The sequence below is a fragment of the Grammomys surdaster genome, unplaced genomic scaffold, assembly GCF_004785775.1.
Source record: "Grammomys surdaster isolate TR1022 unplaced genomic scaffold, NIH_TR_1.0 257, whole genome shotgun sequence".
NCBI lineage: Eukaryota > Metazoa > Chordata > Mammalia > Rodentia > Muridae > Grammomys > Grammomys surdaster.
Window position 1 is genome coordinate 4,414,737 of NW_021604698.1, and position 22,029 is coordinate 4,436,765.

At 38.9% G+C, this 22,029-nt stretch overlaps 1 protein-coding gene across 2 annotated transcripts; it reads right to left on the minus strand.

Moving 5' to 3' along the window:
* Positions 1-374: 374 nt before the first annotated feature.
* On the minus strand, positions 375-18,799 carry LOC114627726 (serpin B10). 2 transcript variants are annotated; one of them, XM_028775632.1, is made up of 8 exons: positions 18,754-18,799; positions 15,379-15,555; positions 12,129-12,194; positions 11,558-11,695; positions 9,591-9,708; positions 7,056-7,198; positions 4,608-4,763; positions 375-957 (listed from the first exon to the last, which is right to left on the minus strand). In XM_028775632.1, the coding sequence occupies exons 2-8, from the start codon at positions 15,544-15,546 to the stop codon at positions 553-555; spliced, it is 1,194 nt and encodes a 397-aa protein (XP_028631465.1). In that variant the 5' UTR covers positions 15,547-15,555; positions 18,754-18,799; the 3' UTR covers positions 375-552. The 2 variants fall into 2 exon arrangements, with proteins under 2 accessions (XP_028631465.1, XP_028631466.1); XM_028775633.1 differs by lacking the exon at positions 18,754-18,799 and adding an exon at positions 18,516-18,562.
* Positions 18,800-22,029: the final 3,230 nt, after the last annotated feature.

The following is a 22,029-nucleotide window of genomic DNA, read 5'->3' on the forward strand; positions in this document are numbered from 1 at the left end:
AGCAAAGTATACAGATCTTTGGCAGAACAATTAATTTTAGATATTAATATTGTGTACCCAAATAGCTTGCAAACATTATTGTATCTGGGCAACTATAATTGTATTCTTACTGGAAATTACTATTGTGTTCAGTTTCTGACAAGAATATAAAAAGTGTGATCGCTTTTGAAAAATTTGCCTCCACCTCAGTCTTGCTGAGACCCCTCCAACCTGGTCTGGTTTTCATTCCCATCAACCATGTCAGGAGATCCTGCTTCAGTAACTCAGTCCTGGCATTTACAAACAGCACTTCTGCAACGTAAATAAAAGTCACCCTAAAACAAAATGGTGTTCCTGTGGTAATAAATGAATAAATAAACAGACAAACAAACGTGACAGGATCGAAAGAACACATTCTCTGAAGGTTCATTTATTAGGATGCAAGCAGGAAATGTGTATAGACTGATTTTGTGATGTCTGATTTTTCATCTCATAATATGGGGTTTTGTGTTTGTTTGTTTGTTTGTTTGTTTTGTACTATAAGATGTTCTCGTTAAATGAGAGACACAGACTTTAGGGGGAGCAGAATCTTCCGCAAAATAGAATGCTTTTGGTTCTGTTGTGCCTGATGAAAAATAGAAATGGATGATCCACATTTAATTCAATGGAAGGTGCCTTAATTCGAACACTGACTTCACTTCCAGTGCCAGCTGCAGCCTCGGTGCCTTCTTCATTTATTTCCAGAAAAGTCTTATGGAAAACATTGGATAAAAATAGGTTTCTCTCTGAAGACATGTTTGAGAAATCAGCTTCACTCTGGCTAAAAGCATCGGTCATCCCCATACCTCTCAGGGCTGACTTGAGGTCGTAACTCTCCTCCATCTTGAACTTGGGGAGGTACAGCTGCACTTCATATGTATCCATCATGTCTGGACTGGTCCACTTATCCAGTTTCTCATAAGTGATGGCTCTCTCCAGCTGCAGGATCGGAACCCAGAAAGAGTCAGTAAATCACAGAAAAAAATAGGTCACAAAGGAAAGTACCATCACTCCCTCTGCCTAGGGCAGCAAAAAACACATTTGGGACTCCACTGGTTAAGTGTTGAGAACTTGCTACTGTTCAACTACTGAGTTTCTGTTTTGGAGACAGGTCCTAGGAAATAGAAGAATTAGACTTTCCTTTGAAAGGGAAATACTTCTACCACAGTGTGCAAGGTGTCAACAATAATAAGATATCCTTATATAATCAAGCACTTGGATTTTTTTTGCACAAAGCATATACTGTAGTGTAAGTTATATGTTAAGACATTTATGAGACTTTACTGACGAAGTGACTAGATTAGAAGCTACTAACACATTAGTTAACCGTACTTCTGACTGTGGCAGTGAGAGATTTTCTTTAGAAAGTTAGATCATGAGAACTCTAACGTCATAAACACGTTAATCTGTGGTGAATAACTCTGCATAGACTCTTGAGAGGTGACAGAACTGTGGAAGGCGGTAGCTGGCTGGAGGAGAGAAGTATGACCTTGGTACCTGGCTGGAGGAGGGAAGTATTACCTTGATGGCTGTATCTTTCTCTGGTCCCTTCTAGTTACTGTGTCTTGCCCACTATGATGAAGCTACTCTGCCAGCATGGACTGAAATCAAGACCAAAATCAACATCTTCTCCCATAAGAGATATATTTTAGAAGTAAATTTCAGTGACACGGGGCACAAACTGCTCATTTTCTCAACACTGGAAGCAGTTCATTGAAAACAAAATTTCAGAGAAAATAAAATGCCTTTATTTTATAATAACAATATTATACATTTGTCAAGAAATAATGAAAAGGGCGGAAAAAACTCCAAATCTCATGAGTACATTTATTTTGGGCATAAGATACTTCAACTCCCCTTTATAACTTGAAACTTCCAAGAATAATATATGAATGTGTATATAGGTCCATTTCTATATGTATATAGTTTTGACATTTTATTAATATTTTTGCACCAAAGCATATACTTTTGTTCATTTGAGAGTTTTATAAACCCAAGTATTGGCTGTTAGTGACATATTTGTGAATGGTATACATTAATAATGTTACAATATCTTGATCTCAGGATCCTGAATTCTTAAGAAGCAGTCTGTTATGACTGTTATGGTTATCAGTCTACACAGATCGTGCCATTAGCATCCTCTCTAGTTTCACACATTTTGAAGAACAATATAAAAATCTTTTATGTATACTAGCAGAGCCATGGAAACTTACCAACATTAAGAGCATGGTACATATGGAAAATCAGAGAATAGGCAAAGAAAGACTGGATATCTATTGCAAGAGAGGCTAATGTTCCATTTAGACATATGTTTGCTTAGACACAAGGTAGATCAGGCTTAATAGAATAAACAGTCTAAATGGAGACGGTACAGGAAGAGGTTCTTTTCTCCTGAAGATTGTCTATTTGATTAAAATAATGTTTTTAAAAAGTTGTATAACACACCATATGTATAATTATGTAAGTACTCATATATAAATACAAATAATTAAAAAGGTTAATTTGAAGACTGGAGATATGCCCAGTAGTTCAGAGTACTAGCTGCTCTTCTAAAGGATCCAGATTCTTATTCTGGCATCTCCACCGTGGTTTACAGCTGTCTATATATCTCCAGTTCCAAGACACCCAATGTGCTGTTTTAATCACCACAGACACTACACACACATAGTGTTTAGACATACATGCAGACAAAATACTCATACACATAAAATAATAAAATAAAATAAGATAAAATAAAATGAAAGAGATTCATTCAGATCTGAGAACTAGTTCTACCCTAGAAAGCCTGCTTAATACACAAGAGCCCTGTGTGATCTAAGGCAGCAGAAAGGAAGTTAATCATCCACAAAAGTTTTTGTATATATTCATCTGAAGAGGGTCTGCAAGTGACTTCTATAAATAGATGTAGTCCTGACCTCTGACACAAACAAGGGTTATTGAACATGAAAGCCTTTTATGCCTTTAGTACAGCCTCCGGGTTCCCATGAGTTATTTCTTCTGTAGGTAAACACCTGATTTCCACAAGCAGTTACCATCCAAGTTACCCTTGCACCTCAACCACATCATCCAGACCAGTTCCAGAGCTTTCTACCATACCACTGCCAGAACTAGGGTCCTTAATCTAGTTACAAGGTGCTTGGTTCTGCTTAGCAATGAAGCATCAAGGTTCCAAAGGCTGTATATGGTCTAGATTACTAGATTACTTTCATCTGCTGACACACCAAATGACACATTATGAAGAAATTGTCATCAATCTATAATAAAGTGATATAAAATTTAAAAATCATGTGACTGTATTTATTTGACCTATCTATTCTTATGCCTCATTCTTAAAATCTAATTATTGTTTACAAACAGAACCATGAGAATAATAGCATTGTAGTTTGTTTAATATAATAAGAAGTTAGCCCCCAACCTCGCAAGGGACAGAAAATACCATCTCGTTGACTGTACTGTTCTTATGTGAGTGAGGACAGAGTAAACGTCAAGTCCTTTTGTTTTCCTAGCTTGATGCCTGGTTTGGTGACCAAAGCTGTCTTATGCTTAGGACTCATAAAAATTAAATTAAATCCAGTTAGCACAGTGTGGTAGGAGGAAGACAGAGACCTGCAGACTTCCATACCACCCACAGACCTGCCCTCCAGCACAAGTCATAGGCAGGCCACTAGCACAGCTTGTTACCACACCTCCTTGCATAGATGAAGAATGTCACCCAGGGGCCTGCCAACAGCTGACACCATCTCTCACCAGTAGCATCACTCAGGAGAGGAGGCCCTGAGCCTCACCCAAACAGCACAGTGGAATAGAAAACCAAGAATGAGGAGCCAAAATTAGTGATGTCACACAAGCCAGAGGTCTTGACCCAGACCAGTGACTTATTGCAATGAACATTAGCAAGTGAAGATATGTGGACAGAGGGATATACAGTGGGACACACTGTGACTCACTGAAGCTTCCACAATGATATTTTTCTCTTTTTTGTTTTCTTTCTGTTTGTTTGTGTTTTGTTTCTCTCTCTCTCTCTCTCTCTCTCTCTCTCTCTCTCTGTGTGTGTGTGTGTGTGTGTGTGTGTGTGTGTGTGTGTGTGTGTTTTATTTTGGGGGGAGGTTACAAAGGCAGATATGAAGGGAGAGAGAAATTAGTAGAACTGTGGTACATAATATAAAACTCACAAAGGATCAATAAAAAGGTTTTTAAAAAGTTAACAATTCTAATTAAAAGTTAATCTTGAAATAGGTAGTTTCTACTAATCTGAGAAGAGCCAAGGCAGCTCAATGTGTGATCACAATTCATAATAAAAGCTTCCATATATGTGTACAAGTGGCTATATATGTACCCACCTGTGCTAGAGCCATCTATAGTTACCTAACCTTTCTAAAAACAAGTAGTAATATTAATTTTATAGAATTTCATAAAGTATGAGCAATATTAGAAGACAAAGTAGCCAGGACCCAAAGTATATCAGGCCCAAAGGATGCCTTCCCATGCAGAAATTTAATGGCAGGAAGGACAAGTCCTCATGCTTTTCTCTCTAAAGCATAATGGCAAACACAGAATCTATTTTATATCAGACAGACTAATGTATCTACCTTTTGCAGGCCATCCATTTCTTCTGGCAGCAGTAGAAGCAAGCTGAGTTCACGGTTCTGATAGTTGAGTTGAAGGCCTATGGTTTGCAGCTCCTCAATGTGGAAGACTTGAAGACTCTGTTTCATTGACATCATTTGCATGGGTTTGCTTGTGGTCTGTAAAAAGGAATAATAAAGTCACAGATTCTTCATCTGGACACCATTGGTTTCCCTTCATCTTGCACTTTAGCAAAACTAGCTGTCTTCCAATAAGCACTAAAGGATTTCCCAATGTAGCCTCTGGAAATTTCTACTCACAACATCAGTGGAAGGAAAACAAAAGCGTTCTTGTCTGGAACATCTACTAGGCAATGTGTTTATATCACAGCAAGTGGATTCTACTAAAAGTCGATTAATGGGAGCAATGTGTGAAAACCATAAAAGTGCTAATGACCCCCAGAAACTGTGGGTCATTTTACACACAAACATTTGAGAATCCTAGGAAGTATTTTCAGTATCAATTGTAAAAACTGAAGTACATTAAAAAAATTAAAAGCAAGAAATAGATTAGGAAGAAATACTTGTAAAATGTTGTCAGACAAATGATGTCTGTTATGCATTCAAGTACCTACAGAGACCCTAAGAGGCATCAGATCCCCCAAAGTTGGAGTTACAAATCGTTTTGAGTTTCCCTACATGGGTGTTAGGAATCCAAACCTAGCAAGAGATCTTAACTGTTAAGTATCTCTCCAGACCAATACGAAGTATTTTCAACAAAATCAACTAAAAATGAAGCCACAAAAAACTTTCTGCAATCAAATGTCATAGATATATTATTGTCAAATTGTATCTGGAGCTGAAGTTAATCAGAAGATTTCATCCATAAGCTGATGAAGCCTTCTAATCAGACTATTGACTGGGACAAAGTGATGGTTCCCAGGGTGTCCAGACAACGGCACCAACTAGAGTCCTCTTCAGATCTCACTGTTAAAACCAATAACTATGTCAGCTAGTTTTGAGGTCCTATAAGATTCTCTCTCTAGGAATTAGAACTTGGACTTATCAACATGTTTTCCAAAGGAGAAGAGTTATTGTGGGTAGCTATGTTTGGCCATTGTGACTTGGGAAAAAAACAACCTAGATTTCATCCAGAGAGAAAAATGATAGAAGAGATTCAGTGAGGGGAAATGAAACAAAAATCCTGACATTTTGCTTTGGCCACATTCTAGCCTGCAGTGTTTTGGGTCATAAATCCGAAAGGACATGTATTTCCATTTTCATGTCTCAGTTGCCAGCTGGTGATGCTGCATGGATGCTGGGAGGAGTTGGGACTTAGTGAGGAAACTGGATCACTGGAATCTTGACTCTAGACTGTTGGTCTGTCTGTCCCACCCCCCACCTCCATTGTAGTTTGAATATGCTTGGCTCATGGAAAGTGTTACTGTTTCGAGGTGTGGCCTTGTTGGAATAGGTGTGGGCTTGTTAGAAGTATGTCACTGTGTAAGCAGGCTTTGAGGACTCCTAGTGCTCAAGCTCCACCCAGCAAGGAAAAGACCCTCCTCCTGGTTGCTTTTGGAAGAGGCAGTCTCTCTCCTTGTTGCCTTCAGATCAAGATGTAGTGCTCTCAGAAATTCTATCACCATGTCTGGCTGCATGCTGCCATGCTTCCTGCCATGATGATAATGGCCTGAACTTCTGAAACTATAAGCTAGCCCCAGTGAAATGTTGTCCTTTATTATAAGAGTTGCCTTGGTCATGGTGTCTCTTTTATAGTGACGGGAACCCTAACTAAGACACCCCTCTCTCTCTCTATCTTCCTTCCCCTCTTTCTCTCTCTGTGTCTCTCTACCTCATCCCTACCATAAAGTCAGTAATATTGCTTTGTGATTGACTTTCTATATTGATGTTCTACTGGGACAGGTGACCATGGGCTAAAGTTCTAAAATCATGAGCTACCATCTTTCCTTCTTTCAAGTTCTTTACCTGAGGTATTTTGTCTTGGTGATGGCAAGCTGAGAGCCCTTGGAATCTCTTTGATATATCTCTAACTTTGTATCAACACACCCTCCCCCTCACACACATAACACTTTGCTAAAATTATATTCCTAGAAACAGTAGAACTTTTAGTACAGTCATCTTTGGTTCTGGAAGTTTAACTCAGACATACCTTCACTTCTTTAGGTACCTCTATTTCTCAACTGGGAAATAACTATAAAACCCACCCCACCCAGCTCCCTCCTGCTCAGCAGCGTGACCTGATAAATGATGCAAATAAACTGTATTCAAAGAAAAACAAGGAAATAGCAAGTTTTAGGTCAAGGAGAACAGAGAGCTCTGACCGCAGCCTTTCCTTCCTCAATTAGGGCTAGGATTCAGAAAGATATTAGAAAAGAGAATAGATTTAACATAGAATATGTTATTTTTGCAAAATCATGTGAAAATTCAAAGTGCCTTTTAGCCAACTCGTACCTTGTTTATTCTGAAAGGCCTTTCAGTGGTGTTCTCCACTGAGAACTGATGCTCCCAGGTTCCTTTAAAATAAAGGGCGTTCACCAGAACCATCTTAGTATTGCTGCCTACTGAGTCATCTGGGAGGAGGTTTGGAATCTTACCTACAAGAGCAGGACAGATCTCAGAATGGCTATTGGAATATGTATGATTAATTAGGTTTACTTTAGATTAGATTAATTAGATAACCAGATTTTAATTTTTTTCTGGAAACATTTTCTTTTCAAATTTTCTTTTTAGATATTCCACGAATAGAACAACTTATGATAGTTAAGTAGTACGAAGCGGTAAATTGTTAATCCACTCCGAACTTCCATAGGCTTCTTGCTACCGCCCACCAACGTGCTCTGGATTCCTAAATGAAACACACACACAAACACACACACACACACACCCCACTTACACGCACACACAGGTACACACACACACACACACACACACACACACACACACACACACACGGCCTTTTGTTTAATAACCCCTAACCAGCTCAAGGGCTGGGCTACTTTTGCTACCCAGACCCAATCCAGGAAGTGCCCCCAAGGCCTCTTCCCCACCTTATTTGGCTGGATGCCTTCTCTCCTGCTCTCTCTGTTTCCCATCATGGCTGTTCTATAAACTCCTTTTCTCTCCCACTCCCTCACCCAGGAAATGAAAATCCTGCCTCTGTCTCTTTGCCCACCCATTGGCAGCAGGCAACTTTATTTCACCAATCAAGGCAAACAGGTTTAGGAATCCCCAGTATCTTTCAGGCAGGCATGCTGGTTCTTATGTAATTTTGGGAGCCAAATTAACATAAACAGCATTAGAACCAATCCACAACAGCAGCACACTTTTTCTCAATAGCTATGAAGAATTGCTGGATAAAAAATATTCTAACTTCTGTGGTACTAGTCGTTTCACAGCCATAGTAAACAGACACACGGCAGTATCCATAGGCTTCGAGGGTTACTATTACTTAACCTTTCCTCCAAATGCTAACTCATGAATCAGAGCAAGAATATGGAATGTGTTGGTCACATAGTAGGGAGATCTAAAGTTATTTGCAGATAATATGGGTAAGAAGAGAAATAAAATGTAAACTTCCTATAAATGTTGAATTACAGTACTTCCTGCAAAATATACTTTTCTCCTAGCAATAGATATGAGGGAAGGAATAGTTGCCTCTGAATGATACACCACATTTATAAAATTGTTGATGACAAATACTGATTCAGTTAGCTAGCTTATTTGTTTGTTTGTTTGTTTGTTTGTTTGACAAAACAAACGCAGCCCAAGGCTAATGTGGAAAACTCAACAAACAGTCTAAGCAGGCCCTAGACTCATTACCTCTCTGACTCTGTCTCAAGTGGGAAGAGTTTACAAGCCCATTATTACTACATTACTATATTATTATTAAACCACAGAAGCTGATGTCTGCCAAGGAGTTAAAACAGAAAGTTAGCTTCAATAAAATACTCTTAACAGCCTGCACTCAACATCATCAGTTGTTCTAATTAAAACACCCACAGCCTCCTCCCATAACCCCCAAACTGCCCCTTCCCCACAAGAAATCAAGACAGGTTCTCAAGCTAAACTTAGTTGTAATTTCTTTGTAGTTTTTTTTTCTTTTTTTATTCTGAATAGTCAGTTCATTCTTCATTCATTTTTGTTGTTGTTGTTGTTGTTGTTGACTTGGACGCTTATGAAAAAACAATGCCCTTTGTTGTACAGAATGTCCTCAAATTCTCAATTTGAGATTATCTGATTGCTCCTCAAGATAATATTAAGAATTTCCATTTTTGTGAGGAAATCATTGAATGTCAACTTTTCTATCTCTCCAAATTTTTTACATTCTAACTCCCAGGATATTATGCAACTTTATTTGGAAAGAGAATTTCTGCATATTTGATCGTTAAGATCATGTCATACTGAGCTAGAGTAAATCCCAGGCTAGTGACTCCTGCCCTCATAGGAAGAAGGAAATTTAGACACACAGACATTGAGAAGGCTAGTCTGATTCCATGACAGACTTCAAATTGGCTATTAAGGAGACTAGGCCTAAAAATTGGGTAAGTCCAGGCAAGTCAATTACTAATAGAAAAAAAAACAAGATTCCAGCCTTCATGCCCCCATAATCGTTCTGGAACTCCTAGAGATAGAGTAAGATAAAGCTCATCTGCCCTGGAATTCCTGCTTTAAGTTGAGCCCGAGAGCTCACTTGCTTGTCTCTCTATCTAGATAGTTGGAGACCCCAGCATGCTGGACTTCTGAAAAATAAAACACTCTTTGTGTTTATATACGCATGGAAGTTTGAATTCTGAGTTTTACACAGGACCTACTGAGAAGGCTACCAATCTAAAACCTTAGAAGTATAAATAGAAATAAAAGTTCTGAATGTTTAACACGTGTCTCACAGTTCCACTAAGGAAATATATAGGCATGTGTGGCACAATTTTATATAAATAAGTTAAAACTTAGAGCAAGTCATTATCTGTGCTCTGGGCAACAGCTTACCCTCAGTCTGGCATCCAACCCAGGAGTTGATCTCTTTCCTGATCTGTCCAGCAGCCTCAGCAAAATTAACAGACTGTGGTTCTGCCCCAAAGTATGTTTTCATGTCTTCCAAATATTTCTGAAAGATACAAGTAAAGTCCCAAACAGAGAAATTAAATTTGTATACATTATTTTAAACAAAAAACAATAAGGAGAACAACTGTAGGCTCGCACCCCACCCTATCATCTCTATTTCTTCATCCCTGGTATGGGTCAAAATGAAAATTTAGTTCCCTTCAAAATCAACTAGCCATACAGAACTACAGGTACAGAAGGAAAATGTGCCTACCCATGGTACTGGGGTTTTGGTACCTGCTTCTTGACTACTTTTCTTTTTTAATATATATATGATAATTGCATTATTTATTCCTTTCTTTTCCTCCTTTCAAGTCTTCCCATATACTTCTTGAGCTATTTCAAACTTTTTGTCTATACATATATATATATATTAAATATATAAACACATCCTGCTCAGTCTATATAAGGTTACTTGCATGTATGTTTTGTTTGGTTTTTGCTTTCCTCGGGTATGGAACTGAAGGCAGAATAAAAAGAGGAGACTATAAGTCACAAAAGTTACCCAGTAGCCAAAGGATATTCAGATCTGGGAGTGGCTTTCTGCGGGATGCAAGAGAGCACAGTGAGGACTCTGGGTCTGCAAGTTGATTGAGGTGGGCTCCAAACCCCCAGAAACTTAGAGCAGCCTGAAACAAATTACATTCTTCCAGGCAATTGACCTGGAAGTGAGGTCAAATGCCTCCTCACCGGTGGTTTTGAGGGAGTGAGCCTGACCTCTGCCTTTGGAGCTTTTATGTTGCACCCTATGGTTATCATCGGAGCTCCAGTAACTGAGGTTGCACTTGCTGCAGCATCTGCCCTGGAAATGTTGTTTCTTTGCCCCAGAAGGTGCAGTGTTAGTCCTTCAGTTTGCTTACTTCTTAGAGGACTCCCAAGAAGTATTAGAGGTCATCCTATCCCCCAAAAAGGCTCTGAGGTCCACATTGAAATTTATAATACAGCAAAACAAAAACAGCCCCATTTTATGAGGCACTACTCTCTGTTAATTCACACATGGACTCAGTAAACGATGGACAAATGCCTGTATCCCCTTTGTTTTTAGTGCTACTGAGCTCAACTTTCTTGGTTAAGAGTCAAGTGGGAGTCCAAATGCCACACAGTAATGAGAATGTCTTTAAGGCTACACCTGGATGGTTTTGTAGATTCAGGATTGACACAGCCCAAGGCTCTGAATTCCCAAGAACTTACTGATGTGGGCAGCCATAAGATGCTTGGAACTGCAGGATACCTACTTTTCATCCGTCCTACCTAACTCTTTAGCTCTTCAGCCCTTATATGCTTGCTTCCACTAACCCTTCGTGATTGTTTTCAAGGGGTGTGATTCACAAAGTTGAAATAGAAAAATGACTGACTGTTCTCTGAGGAGTTCTTGAGTCTTAGTAAGAAGGGGCATCATCGATGTTTCCATTGGTCGGATGTCAACCATTATCATTTCCATGTTGACAAAATCTCTAAAATTCTGATGGGAGTTACGTCCCTCTAGTCTCATTTCAAATTCAGCTTTGTTTCCAGGGATAATTTCCAGCCACAGACCTGGGATAGACACTATCTTTGGCTCCTTCAGACCTACCCTACAATTATATGACTATATGCTTTCTCACTCTGTGTTTTCTTGTGAAACATGTTAGCTTAAAGTACCCATGTCTGTGAGGTCATGACCAAGTCCTGTGTCAAACCAATTACAGTTTTCTTCAGAACTTGGTATTCACAGGCTACTGTAAAATGGTCGCTTACCCAAAATACTGGTCACGTTGAGATTTTCCTGGGGACCCTAGAGAAATGTGTATTTTCTTGTTGGTTCGTGATTGCCTCTTTTTCCCCATTAAACAACAAAGGCCATTTACACTCACATTATGAAATGGATATGTTTTCTCCCCGTATATCCTATTAGCTGTTTTAAGTATGTAAGAATTTCCAGGCTTGAGAATTTCTGCAGCAAGGGTCTGGAAAGCAGACTGTATTTCTTCAACCTTGCCTGAGTTAAATTCCTTCAAAAGAGAAAGGATTAGAAAAAATGTTGAACGAAACCCAAATAATATATGATCACCCTGGAGTAAAATGAAATCATTTGATGCCTAGCAAGCAAAAGGTGAAAACAATTTATTTAAAATAGATAAAAGTATTTTGTTCTATATGATTGATATAAGATTTTAATGAAGGAACCCTTCATTCATAGCTTACAAGGGCAGACAAGAAGGACTTTGAAAATAAAACAAAACCTTGAAAAGGATGAAAAGGGGGATAAAACAAGAAACACAACCCTTACAAAGCATAGGCACTCTGGATTCTGAAATATATTCTGCTATATTTAATGTTTCCAATAAAAGTTCTAAGAAGTGGATTACTTGAACTGACCACAAAATGCATCTGTTAAAAATAACCCCTTCACAACTTACAAATGGATACAAAATATGTAAATACCATTTTCCTTTTCTTTTCACTATCAGGACCAGATTTGAAGTCTTGGATGCTGCTAAATTGAAGTACCTGTAATTTCAATAAAAAAGCAAATGAATATACTTGACAGAGAAGTACACATATGAAATGGCATATTTGTAAATATGAATCAGTAATTCTTACAACCTCAGAACACATAAATAGTTAAACTGTGAGTCTCTGATTGAGCTCATATAATGCCAGCAGAGTGACTTAAAGGCTCTTTAAATGAAGCTTTTAGAAGTGCATGCTGACAGGAGCCTGATATACCTGTCTCCTCAGAGGTCTGCCAGAGCCTGACATATAAAGAGGTGGATTCTCATAGCTAACCACTGAACTGATCATGGAGTTCCCAATGGAGGAGTCAGAGAGAAGACTGAAGGAGCTGAAAGGGTTTGTGGCCCCATGGGTAGAGCAGCAATACCAACCAACTAGAGTTCCCAGGGTCTAAACCACCAGCCTGGGAGCACATAGAGAGGGACCCATGGCTCCAGCTGTATATGTAGGGGAGGATGGCCTTGTAGGGCATAGGTGGGAGAAGAAGTCCTTGGTCCTGTAAAGGCTGGATGCCCCAGTGTGGGGGAATTTCAGGGCAGGGAGGTGGTAGTTGGTTGATGGGTGGAGGCACATCCTCATAGAATCAGGAGGAGGGGGGTAGGATGGGAGTTTCTGGGTGGGTGGGGAAATAGGGAAAGGGGATAACATCTGAAATGTAAATAAAATACCCCCCAAAAAAGGGAAAAAAGTCTAAAAATAAATTCTAAGTTTCTTGTAGCATTGTGACAATGTTAAAAATATCCTGAGGTAAAATTCCCTGGTTTTCCATCTGTTGCTAAACGATATTTTGAAAAGAAAGATAAGTGTCAAAATAGAAAATCCATTAAGATTGACACATAAACACAGAGACAAAAATGTGCTCTACCTGTGGGACAATACTCATGTGTGAAGGAAGTAAATCCTGTGGTTTGTGGTGACAAGATTGGAACTAGGACCCCACATATGGAAACTTAAAAAGTTTAGTCCATAGAAAATTAGAAGTTGTATGGTTTGTGATATATAATATCTCATCTCTAATTCCTCTAATTATGTACTGATTCTAATTTCTATGATCTTTATCGTTTCATCTGTATCATTAGGGTACACAGTGGAACAACGTTTGAAACTTTCTCTTGGTCTTTTTTTTTTTTTTTTTTGTCTGCTTCCTTTTAAAACCCAGGCCACAGATACTGGTTTCTCTTCCTCAAGATGGATCACAGAAACTGAAAATGTAGCCTTCCTCTATTCTTCTGTCTTTAGTGATGCCATCAAGATACCCTGTGAACTCTTTTGTTTGATAGAAGTTCTTAGAAAAGAACTACTTGTTCCATAGCTACAGAAAGAGTATTGCAGAAAGGAATGAAGAAAATTTGGAATAGCCAGCCCTGCTGGGTTTTCTTGGTGTCACTATGTTAGCAGCAGACAGACTCTGGCCCAGTTATCTTGCATCTTTCAAAAGCACAATGAAGTCTCCCTAAAATGTCAGATAACATGGTTCAGAAAGTAGGTGAACATCCAGAAAGTCCCAATGGTTTGTGCCCTAGGAAAGATCACGGAAGCTGCCAGCCTCTGTCCTCCATTATTACCCTACCCATTTCTTCATCTGCATTCTTTGTAGTTATCTTTATGATCAGCCAGTAAATAAGCATCTCCTAGCATTTTGTGAGACACATTGGAAGATTAATTAAGATTAGTGAAAGTGTTGTGGGAACTTTGTTTTATAGGTTTGGTCAGAAGCACATGTAAAATAGCTACGACTGTGCCTGAAATAGAGAAGAAACAACCATGAGAACCCAGCATCCAGCTGTGTGATCTAACGATCTTCGTGTGTACAAAGTACCAGAGTTCAGTGAATTTGTTTATACCCTGTGTAGAAAACTTCTAGACATCTAGTGTAAGAAGTAATGCATGCTCTAATAACAGGTTGACATGTACACACATAACCTTCATGTTCATGCCAGCATTTCACTTGGAAGCTAGCAGGAAGGATGTGGTTCTTCTGTTTCCCCTCAAGTATGCCACGATGTAACATCCTCGACCCAGACTGCAATAGTAGTAAGTCTATCCTACCACAAGATGTATTGACTCATAATAACAGAGTAAGGGATACTTCTCCTAGGGCAATCAGGTGCATATCAAATTCATTAGATTCACTGCAACTGAAGTCAGTAATAGTTACAGCAGGGACAATCTTTACTCAGACATGTATTTCATGTGAATGGACTCAAAATGGAATACACCTAAGAATATACCTATGGATAAGCTTTATATACCAATTTACAATCATTAATTAGTTGGATTTATTCACATGCCTCATTATATATGAACATACATATGGCTATTTTGCTCTCTCTCTCTCTCTCTCTCTCTCTCTCTCTCTCTCTCTCTCTGTGTGTGTGTGTGTTTGTGTGTGTGTGTGTGTGCATGTGTGTGTAGTACAATGCACTTTGGGGAAGCTTATAGTAGACAAATAATTTTATAAAATATCATTTTCATGTTTTAATACAATCTCTGAACTCTTTAGATTCAAACAGACAACTGGGTAAATAAAGATGTGACCAAACAAAGCATGGAAACAGCATTCTGTTGTTGTTTTGTTCAAGATAAGGTGCTAACTTGTATTTCTGAGCTGGCATAGACTTCACTGTGTTCTGCACGCTGGTTTAGAACTCATGACTCTCCTCCTCCTGGGATATCTCAAAGGCTGAGATTGCAGGAGTGCGCCACTACATACACCTAGACTTCTTGAATTTTCTCTATCAGAAGGATGCTGAATAGTTCTACTACTTAGTTAAAATAATTTTTAAAAACAGGTTTGTCATCAAAATAAAACTGGTTGGTGCTAAGCTAAAATATCTGACCTCATCATTTAGCTTTTTTCTGGAGGAGACATGTCCTTTCTTGCTGTTGTTGGGACAGGATATCACCATGTAGTTCTAACTTACTATTAGATCTAGAACTTGCTATTTAGACCAGGTTTGCCTTGAACTTACAGAGATCTTCCCCAACAATTTCTAATGGACTTCTTTGGACTTTATGGTACAGTATTTTATATGTGTTTTGAGAGAGATTGTTGTAAAATGTAGGCTACTAGATTTTCGAGACACAACTGAAATTAAACAAACCAACTAAAAACAAAACAAAACAAAAATACCATTTAACTTTTACACACTGGGGAATGGTGGGTTTTTCCACTCACCTGGGACATCTGGGCTGCAGTAGTACCTTTGGTACCCAAATACACCATAGTCAAGGAAGTTGAGATTCCCCAGGGGGAGAAGAAGATGTTTCTACCCTCAGCAGACTCAGCTAGTCTTTTACTAAACTCCAGAGCAAACTGGTTGATGGATACTGCTAGCGAGGCCATTGGGCAAACCTATAAAGAAGATAAGAGAACATATAAATGTTAAATCTTTTCCATTTAATTTATTCTTGTAAGAGTATCTGGCCAGAGATTCAGCTATATGTACAACTATTCATAAGAACTCAGTTGATTTTAACAAAATTCTAATCTACCCACCACTATCGTTTTATATATTCTAAACTAAAAACAAAGAATGTAAGAGGCTTACCTCAAAGTTTCATGTTACGTGCCACAGAGAACAGCTAGATTCTGTTCAGTTGACAGATAAATGTCATGCCATAGTTTTTCCATTCTCTGGACATTTATTACCCTTTTGCCTCTGCATCGCCTTCCCAAGCTCCTTGGAAATATTTTCTTCATATACTGCCTTATATACCTAACAGCATACAGTTCAGCACTTTGCCCCAAATAGTTATTTATAGATACTTTTTAATTACCCACATATAGTCTATACTATTTGGGGCACATAATGTATTATTTACTTTAAGTTAATATTATGCACAATTAAGTTGAAAATTCTTGTAAGAAACTGGGTAATTTCCATTTCTTTTATTCAGTTTTCTTTAACAAGGGAACTTAAAATTTACTACTTTGCTGTATTATAGTCATCTTCCAAATTTCACCTTTAATTGCTGTGGAATTTTAATTTAAAATAACATTGTTTGTTGTTCTATGGTCAAATAATTTTCAAATTTATTAAATGACCGATACTGAATTCATGAATACCTAAGCCTGGGACCTTCTGTAGGTACTTGTGTTGTGAGGAGCTGAGTCCTGTCCCAACATCCCATTTCTTACTAAGAAACCCACAATAAAGGCTTCGGGAAAGTCAAAAGTTTTCTCTCTGTGGTCAAAACTGGAATCAAGACTAGATGTGCACAAATTCTGGTTACAACATTATTTTTACAGTGATTCTATTGAAATTCTTCCGGCCCATTAAGTTACACTTGATCACACAGCTTTTGAGACTCTAGGTCACACTCAAGGTGTGGTTTGTACCTAGGGTGAAATCTCCTGTAGAGCCCAGGTGAATGTTCTTTGAAGAAATAAAAGCCCTTCCTGTTGTATGGTTACTCTACACTTTCATAAAGCCTTGGAAATTTGCTAGTGCTCCTGCTCCACGGGATACCATCTTATAAGGAACTCTACTTCCTTCAAGAGCATATTCATTCAGCTCACACTTTGATTATACAATCTATATTTGTAAAACCTGGGAGGTATAGTCATAGGAAAAGTGTTCGGCTCTGTGGCCAACCTGCAAGGGCAGAGAGTAAGCAACATCTTGGGGCCTGGGGATTTCATATCTCAACATGTAGATTATGCTAAATACGGAATTTATTCATGTACACTAAGTTCATGAAATCTAATGTTTCTCTAACATAAGAAATATCATCTTACAAATAGTTAATATTCTCCTATCTTCAGTCTTATTATCATCAGCAGTAATGTATAAAGTATAGCCTAGAACATACAAACAAGAAACCTCTTTGACAATGCCCACTTTTAAAAACAACTGTAAGGAACTATTAAACTACCACCTAAACCAACAGTCAGAAAAAATTCCTGAAAGGTACAGAATTCTAAGATGAGAATTTATTGGACATAATTTAGATATAAATATTGAGTCATCAGAAGCTTACTATGTCATAGTCTCTTTCTGTCTATATCTGTGTTTATGTTTGTGTCTGTCTGTCTTTCTCTCCCCCATATGTGTATGTGCATGTGTTATACATACATGTGTGTGTATGTACACGTGGATATACATACATGTAGAATCATAGGACAATCTTCAGCTGTTTCTTATGAGATGTTCACTATTCTTTTTGAGACAAGGTGTTGTCACTGGGCTGAGATTATAGAGTAAGGAAGGCTGGATGACTCAAGTCTCAAGGATCTACCTGTCTTACCTCCCTAACATTGAAATCATAAATGGGAATTACCATGTCTATCATTTTACATGAGTTCTGAGGATCAACCTCACATCTTTATGCTTATCATGCAAGTGCTTTATTGATTTAACTATCTGCCCATCCCCTTCTGTATCATTTACAAAATGAATTGCTATTTTGAAAATTTCAGAAGTACAAACTGAATATATAGACTATATATTATACACAATATTAGCTGCACACACTGAAGAGGACATTAAGAAACTAAAAAATGATCATAAAATCTACCATTATAAATAAGCACACCTCTAGCATAACAGCTTGAACAGAAGCTTAGAACCACTGTAGTCTAACACTCCCATTTAATCTCCTGAAAACTCAGGACCAGAGAAGTTAGATGGGCTGACTAAGGATTCATAGCTAATGAACAGTAAGAAGTGCAACCCTGCTCTCTTTACTATGAATACAAATCTCATGGTCAGTGTAGTTAACGGTCTGTAGGATTTTGATGATAAGAGCAAGACTGAGTAATGTAAGACCAACAAAAGAAGTTTGAAAGACCAATGAGGAAGAAGTAGAGGATGTGGCAAGAGAAGACCCCTGTTCTTTGTCCCATGAAAAATACTTAAGATCTCTTGCTCATTCTCTCTGATGACAGTTCTGAATCTTATAAAGCTGTCTGGAGCAGAATATGACAATGTCATGGTCTCCCAGCATCTCTTTACTTGTCAGAACCCTTTTCTGAGAGAGTTGTTATGCTGGAGTGGTTCTGAAGAGTAAGGTATGCTCAGAGACTCATATGTCCCACAGCAAAGAAAAGAGGCACATGGCATGCTGACAGGCAGGAGAACAGGTTATAGAGAGAGCATGGCCAAAACATTAGTTCCACGTATCAAAGTCGCACTGTCAAGCCACCCTATATGAAGGAATAGAAGGGATGGGATTAAATTATTTTTATTTCCAATTATTTTTATTTCCAATTATTTTTATTCTCAATTATTTTTATTTCCCTTTGTTAAATTGGCAGATACAAGTCAGTAGCTGGCAGATGCAGACATGACTGGATGACAGAAATCCACTCACCTTTCTCACAACTCCAAGTAGAACAGTCAAAGCTTCCTTAAAATTAATGATATCTTCCTCTTAGTCTATCAAACTTTAAACCAGTTCAATGTTAAATAGCTGACCCGTTCAGAAAAATGCTAAAAGAATGGAACCTCACCTATTATCCCGAGTTTCGAGTAGAACTCTTGGTAGTTTGATAGGCACTACAATAACAAAAAAAGTAAACTTTTTTTAATCAAAGAAATATTTACAATACCTTATTTCCCTCTCCTGGAGCAAACTTGACAAATTGTGCTTTAGTAAAAGACTGTGGGTCAAAAGTTAGGTAACTTTTAACTGAAGAAACTTAAAAAAAAAATCATAGCCCCTCCTTCTTCTGAGCCCCACCTTCGATTCATTTTCACAAGCCAGAACACTCTTCCTTTTTCAGGCTTATCTTGGCCAAAACTTCAAATAACTCAGAGAGGTAGACAGCTGAGCTCTTGCCTGAATTATTAATTACCAACATTTTCCATGCAGGACTGCATGCAGAGACGTGAATTCTGACAAATTGTAACTCATACATTCCAAGCTAAAACCCTCTGGTAGGTTGCCAACTAACAGCAATTAATGTAGACTCCACTGGTATGTTTCTAAGAAAAAAATAAATAAAAGGACAGTTCCAAGTGAAATAATAATGGGCCATAAAATGAAAAACATTATCAGTGCATAATTTGTTTCTGATCTGCTAAGGTATTCTTTAAAATGTTCTGTGAGAAACACACAGGCCTAGCACTGCTCTTTTGTGCAACACTAGAACAGAACCCAGGGTGTGACTTGGATCAGGTTCAATTCCTTTAACAACAGGAATAAGACTTCCGTTACTGTTTTGGATGCCTTCGTTATGTGAGACATTGCTCGCCATTTTCTGCTTTCCTTGCTTTTCTCCATTAGCCTTCATGTGGCCACTCTTCTCTGTCACACAGGAAAAAGCAAGATTGCACCAGCGTCGCTTTCCAGCACGTGGAGGAATGGTAATGAGAGGGAAGAGAGTTATGAGAATACCAAAAACAGCCCAGAGAACCAAGGGCCCTTTCCACCAACTGACGGCTCCACTTTTCACATGCGTATATAGCACTTCTGCTGAACTGAAGACCTCTATGGAGGCCACAGTGGAGACTCACTCTGATAGCACAAGTGAATGAAACTTGTGGTAGGAAATTTGATGTGCCTACTGAGCCTGTGAAGAGCAGATATGATTATCCATTTCCAGCTGTATTTTTAGCTGAATGCATCCAGATAGACAGACCACTGCCTTTGACAGGAGCTCAGCAGGCTAACTAGGGCCACATCCCTGCTCAGCCAGAAGGCTTGTTCTAAAAGTTTGTGCTGCTTATGCTGATATCTAGATACTAGTTATCTAGTGATATCTAGATATATAAACACACTTGTATCTAGATTCTGCTGAATGAACCAATTTGTTTATCTATGCAAAAGTCACAAGACAAAGGTGTTCTTACCCTTCTTCCTAAACCTCTATATTTCTTTCCTACTTAAAATTCCTATTTAAAATTGTACTGTCTATATCAGTTGAACCATGCTTTATGTTATTTTGTTTCCTATTAGGGCAAAAAAAGAGCAAGTACTGGAACCTGGTGGTACAGACCCCTAATGCTAACTATTCAGATGGTCAAAGCAGAAAGACTGCAGGTTCAAGGCCACCCTGGGCAACTTAATCAGTCCCTGTTTCAAAATAGATAGACTGGGTTGAAGCTCAGTGGTAGAATGCTTTCCTAGCATATGTGAGGTAACAGGCTCAATAGCTAATACCACAAAAAATGAAAGACAAAGGAAAGAAAGAGAGAGAGAGAGAGAGAGAGAGAGAGAGAGAGAGAGAGAGAGAGATGTTTATTGTGCATATACATATGTTACCATACACACATGTCACTAATAAGGTAGAAGAATCTGAATAAAAAGTACAAGAAGTAGGAATGTAAGTAGAACCACTCCTCTTAGTCACACAACAGTCATGTTAAGATGGTACAAATTATTAGATATTTTAAACCTTTTAGGAATAGAAAATCTCTAAGTACCAATAAATTAATTAATTAATTAATTAACCTTCTCATTTTATTTTTTCTTGGTCCAGAAATAAGAGCTCTGATCTTTTATCTCCCTACAGGGGAACCTACTCTGATCACTAGGTCTCTACTGTGTTTACCTACATTGCATTGTCTTCCAAAAAGTCTATTTCTTTCAAAGGATGCTTCAAAGGACTCTGACATAAACTGTTCTAAATTGATATGTGTCTTTTTTGCTATGAGAAAGGGGCTCTGATCAAATTTTCTACAACCAGTGTGTGGGACCATGGGCTATGAGAGGCAGTTGGGTACCTGGTCAAGAGGCCTTGAACCCTGGATACCCTCAGGGATGGTAGGAGTTTGGCCTTGCTCCTGGGCTCCCTGGTTCCTTTCATGTAGCCACAGCTCTCTTCAGCCCCTCCCAAAGAGAGATTTGTAGCCATTGGTCACATAGCACAGGTAGAGGGCATGACTACAGGCTGCAGAGCCTAAAGATATCTCCATATTCATGAGATATCTAAAGGCCAGAGGGTATAGCTAATTAAGCATCCCTTCCTAGACCCTCCTCCTTGCAAAAGGTATTTAACCTAAGGCCTGCCCTGAGAATATGAGGGTATAGCTTCATACTTTTTCTGCCATGACAATGAATATCTTAAGACCATTTCTTAGACCTGGACTATTTCTATTCTTTGGGGCCCTCCATGGGGAACCATTGACAAGGTCTACAACTACCGAGCCACCTTCTAATCTCCCACTGATGACTTCTCTATGTTCCAGCCACGGAGACCCAGCCAAGATCCAGCCAAGCCAGTTGCCGTGACCAAGAGTCTCATTCTCCTTTCGGGATGCTGCTGGAGCTTGTCCCCTTGCCCGTCTGCTGTGAATTGATCGAGCTCATATGCCACATCTCAGGCCTTCTGTGTCTTCTCAGCAGTTCCTGAGAGACCAAGGGCTTGAGACCAGTCAGTTTCTGGCCACCTTCTGGACCAGAAAACCCCAACCCAAGAGCTCCGGCCCCTGTCGGCCCCCAGATTGTGTTCTCCCCACCCCTGGAGTGGAGCCCTGTGGCTTCTGACAGCTGGACAGTCCATCACAGTGTGGAGTGAACTCAGTCAAATTGCCGCACCTCTGCCTTTCTGAGCTGTGGCTCTGGCCACCTGGAGGGGACAGACATGGGACACACAATTCAACCCAACAGGATCCACACCCACGTTCACTCTCACACCACAGCCAAACAACAGTGTAAGGTGGTTTGAATAGGCTCATATATTTGCATGCTTAGTCCCTAGTTGGTGAAGGATTAGAAGGATTAGAAGGATTATGGGACTGGGGATGGGTTTAGAAGCTTAGTGTATCTCTTCCTCTCTACCTGTCCTGTGGATCAAGATGTAAAGCTCTCAGCTTCTACTCCAGCAGCATGCCTGCCACCACACTCTCTCTATGATGATAATGGACTATGTCTTTAAAACTAA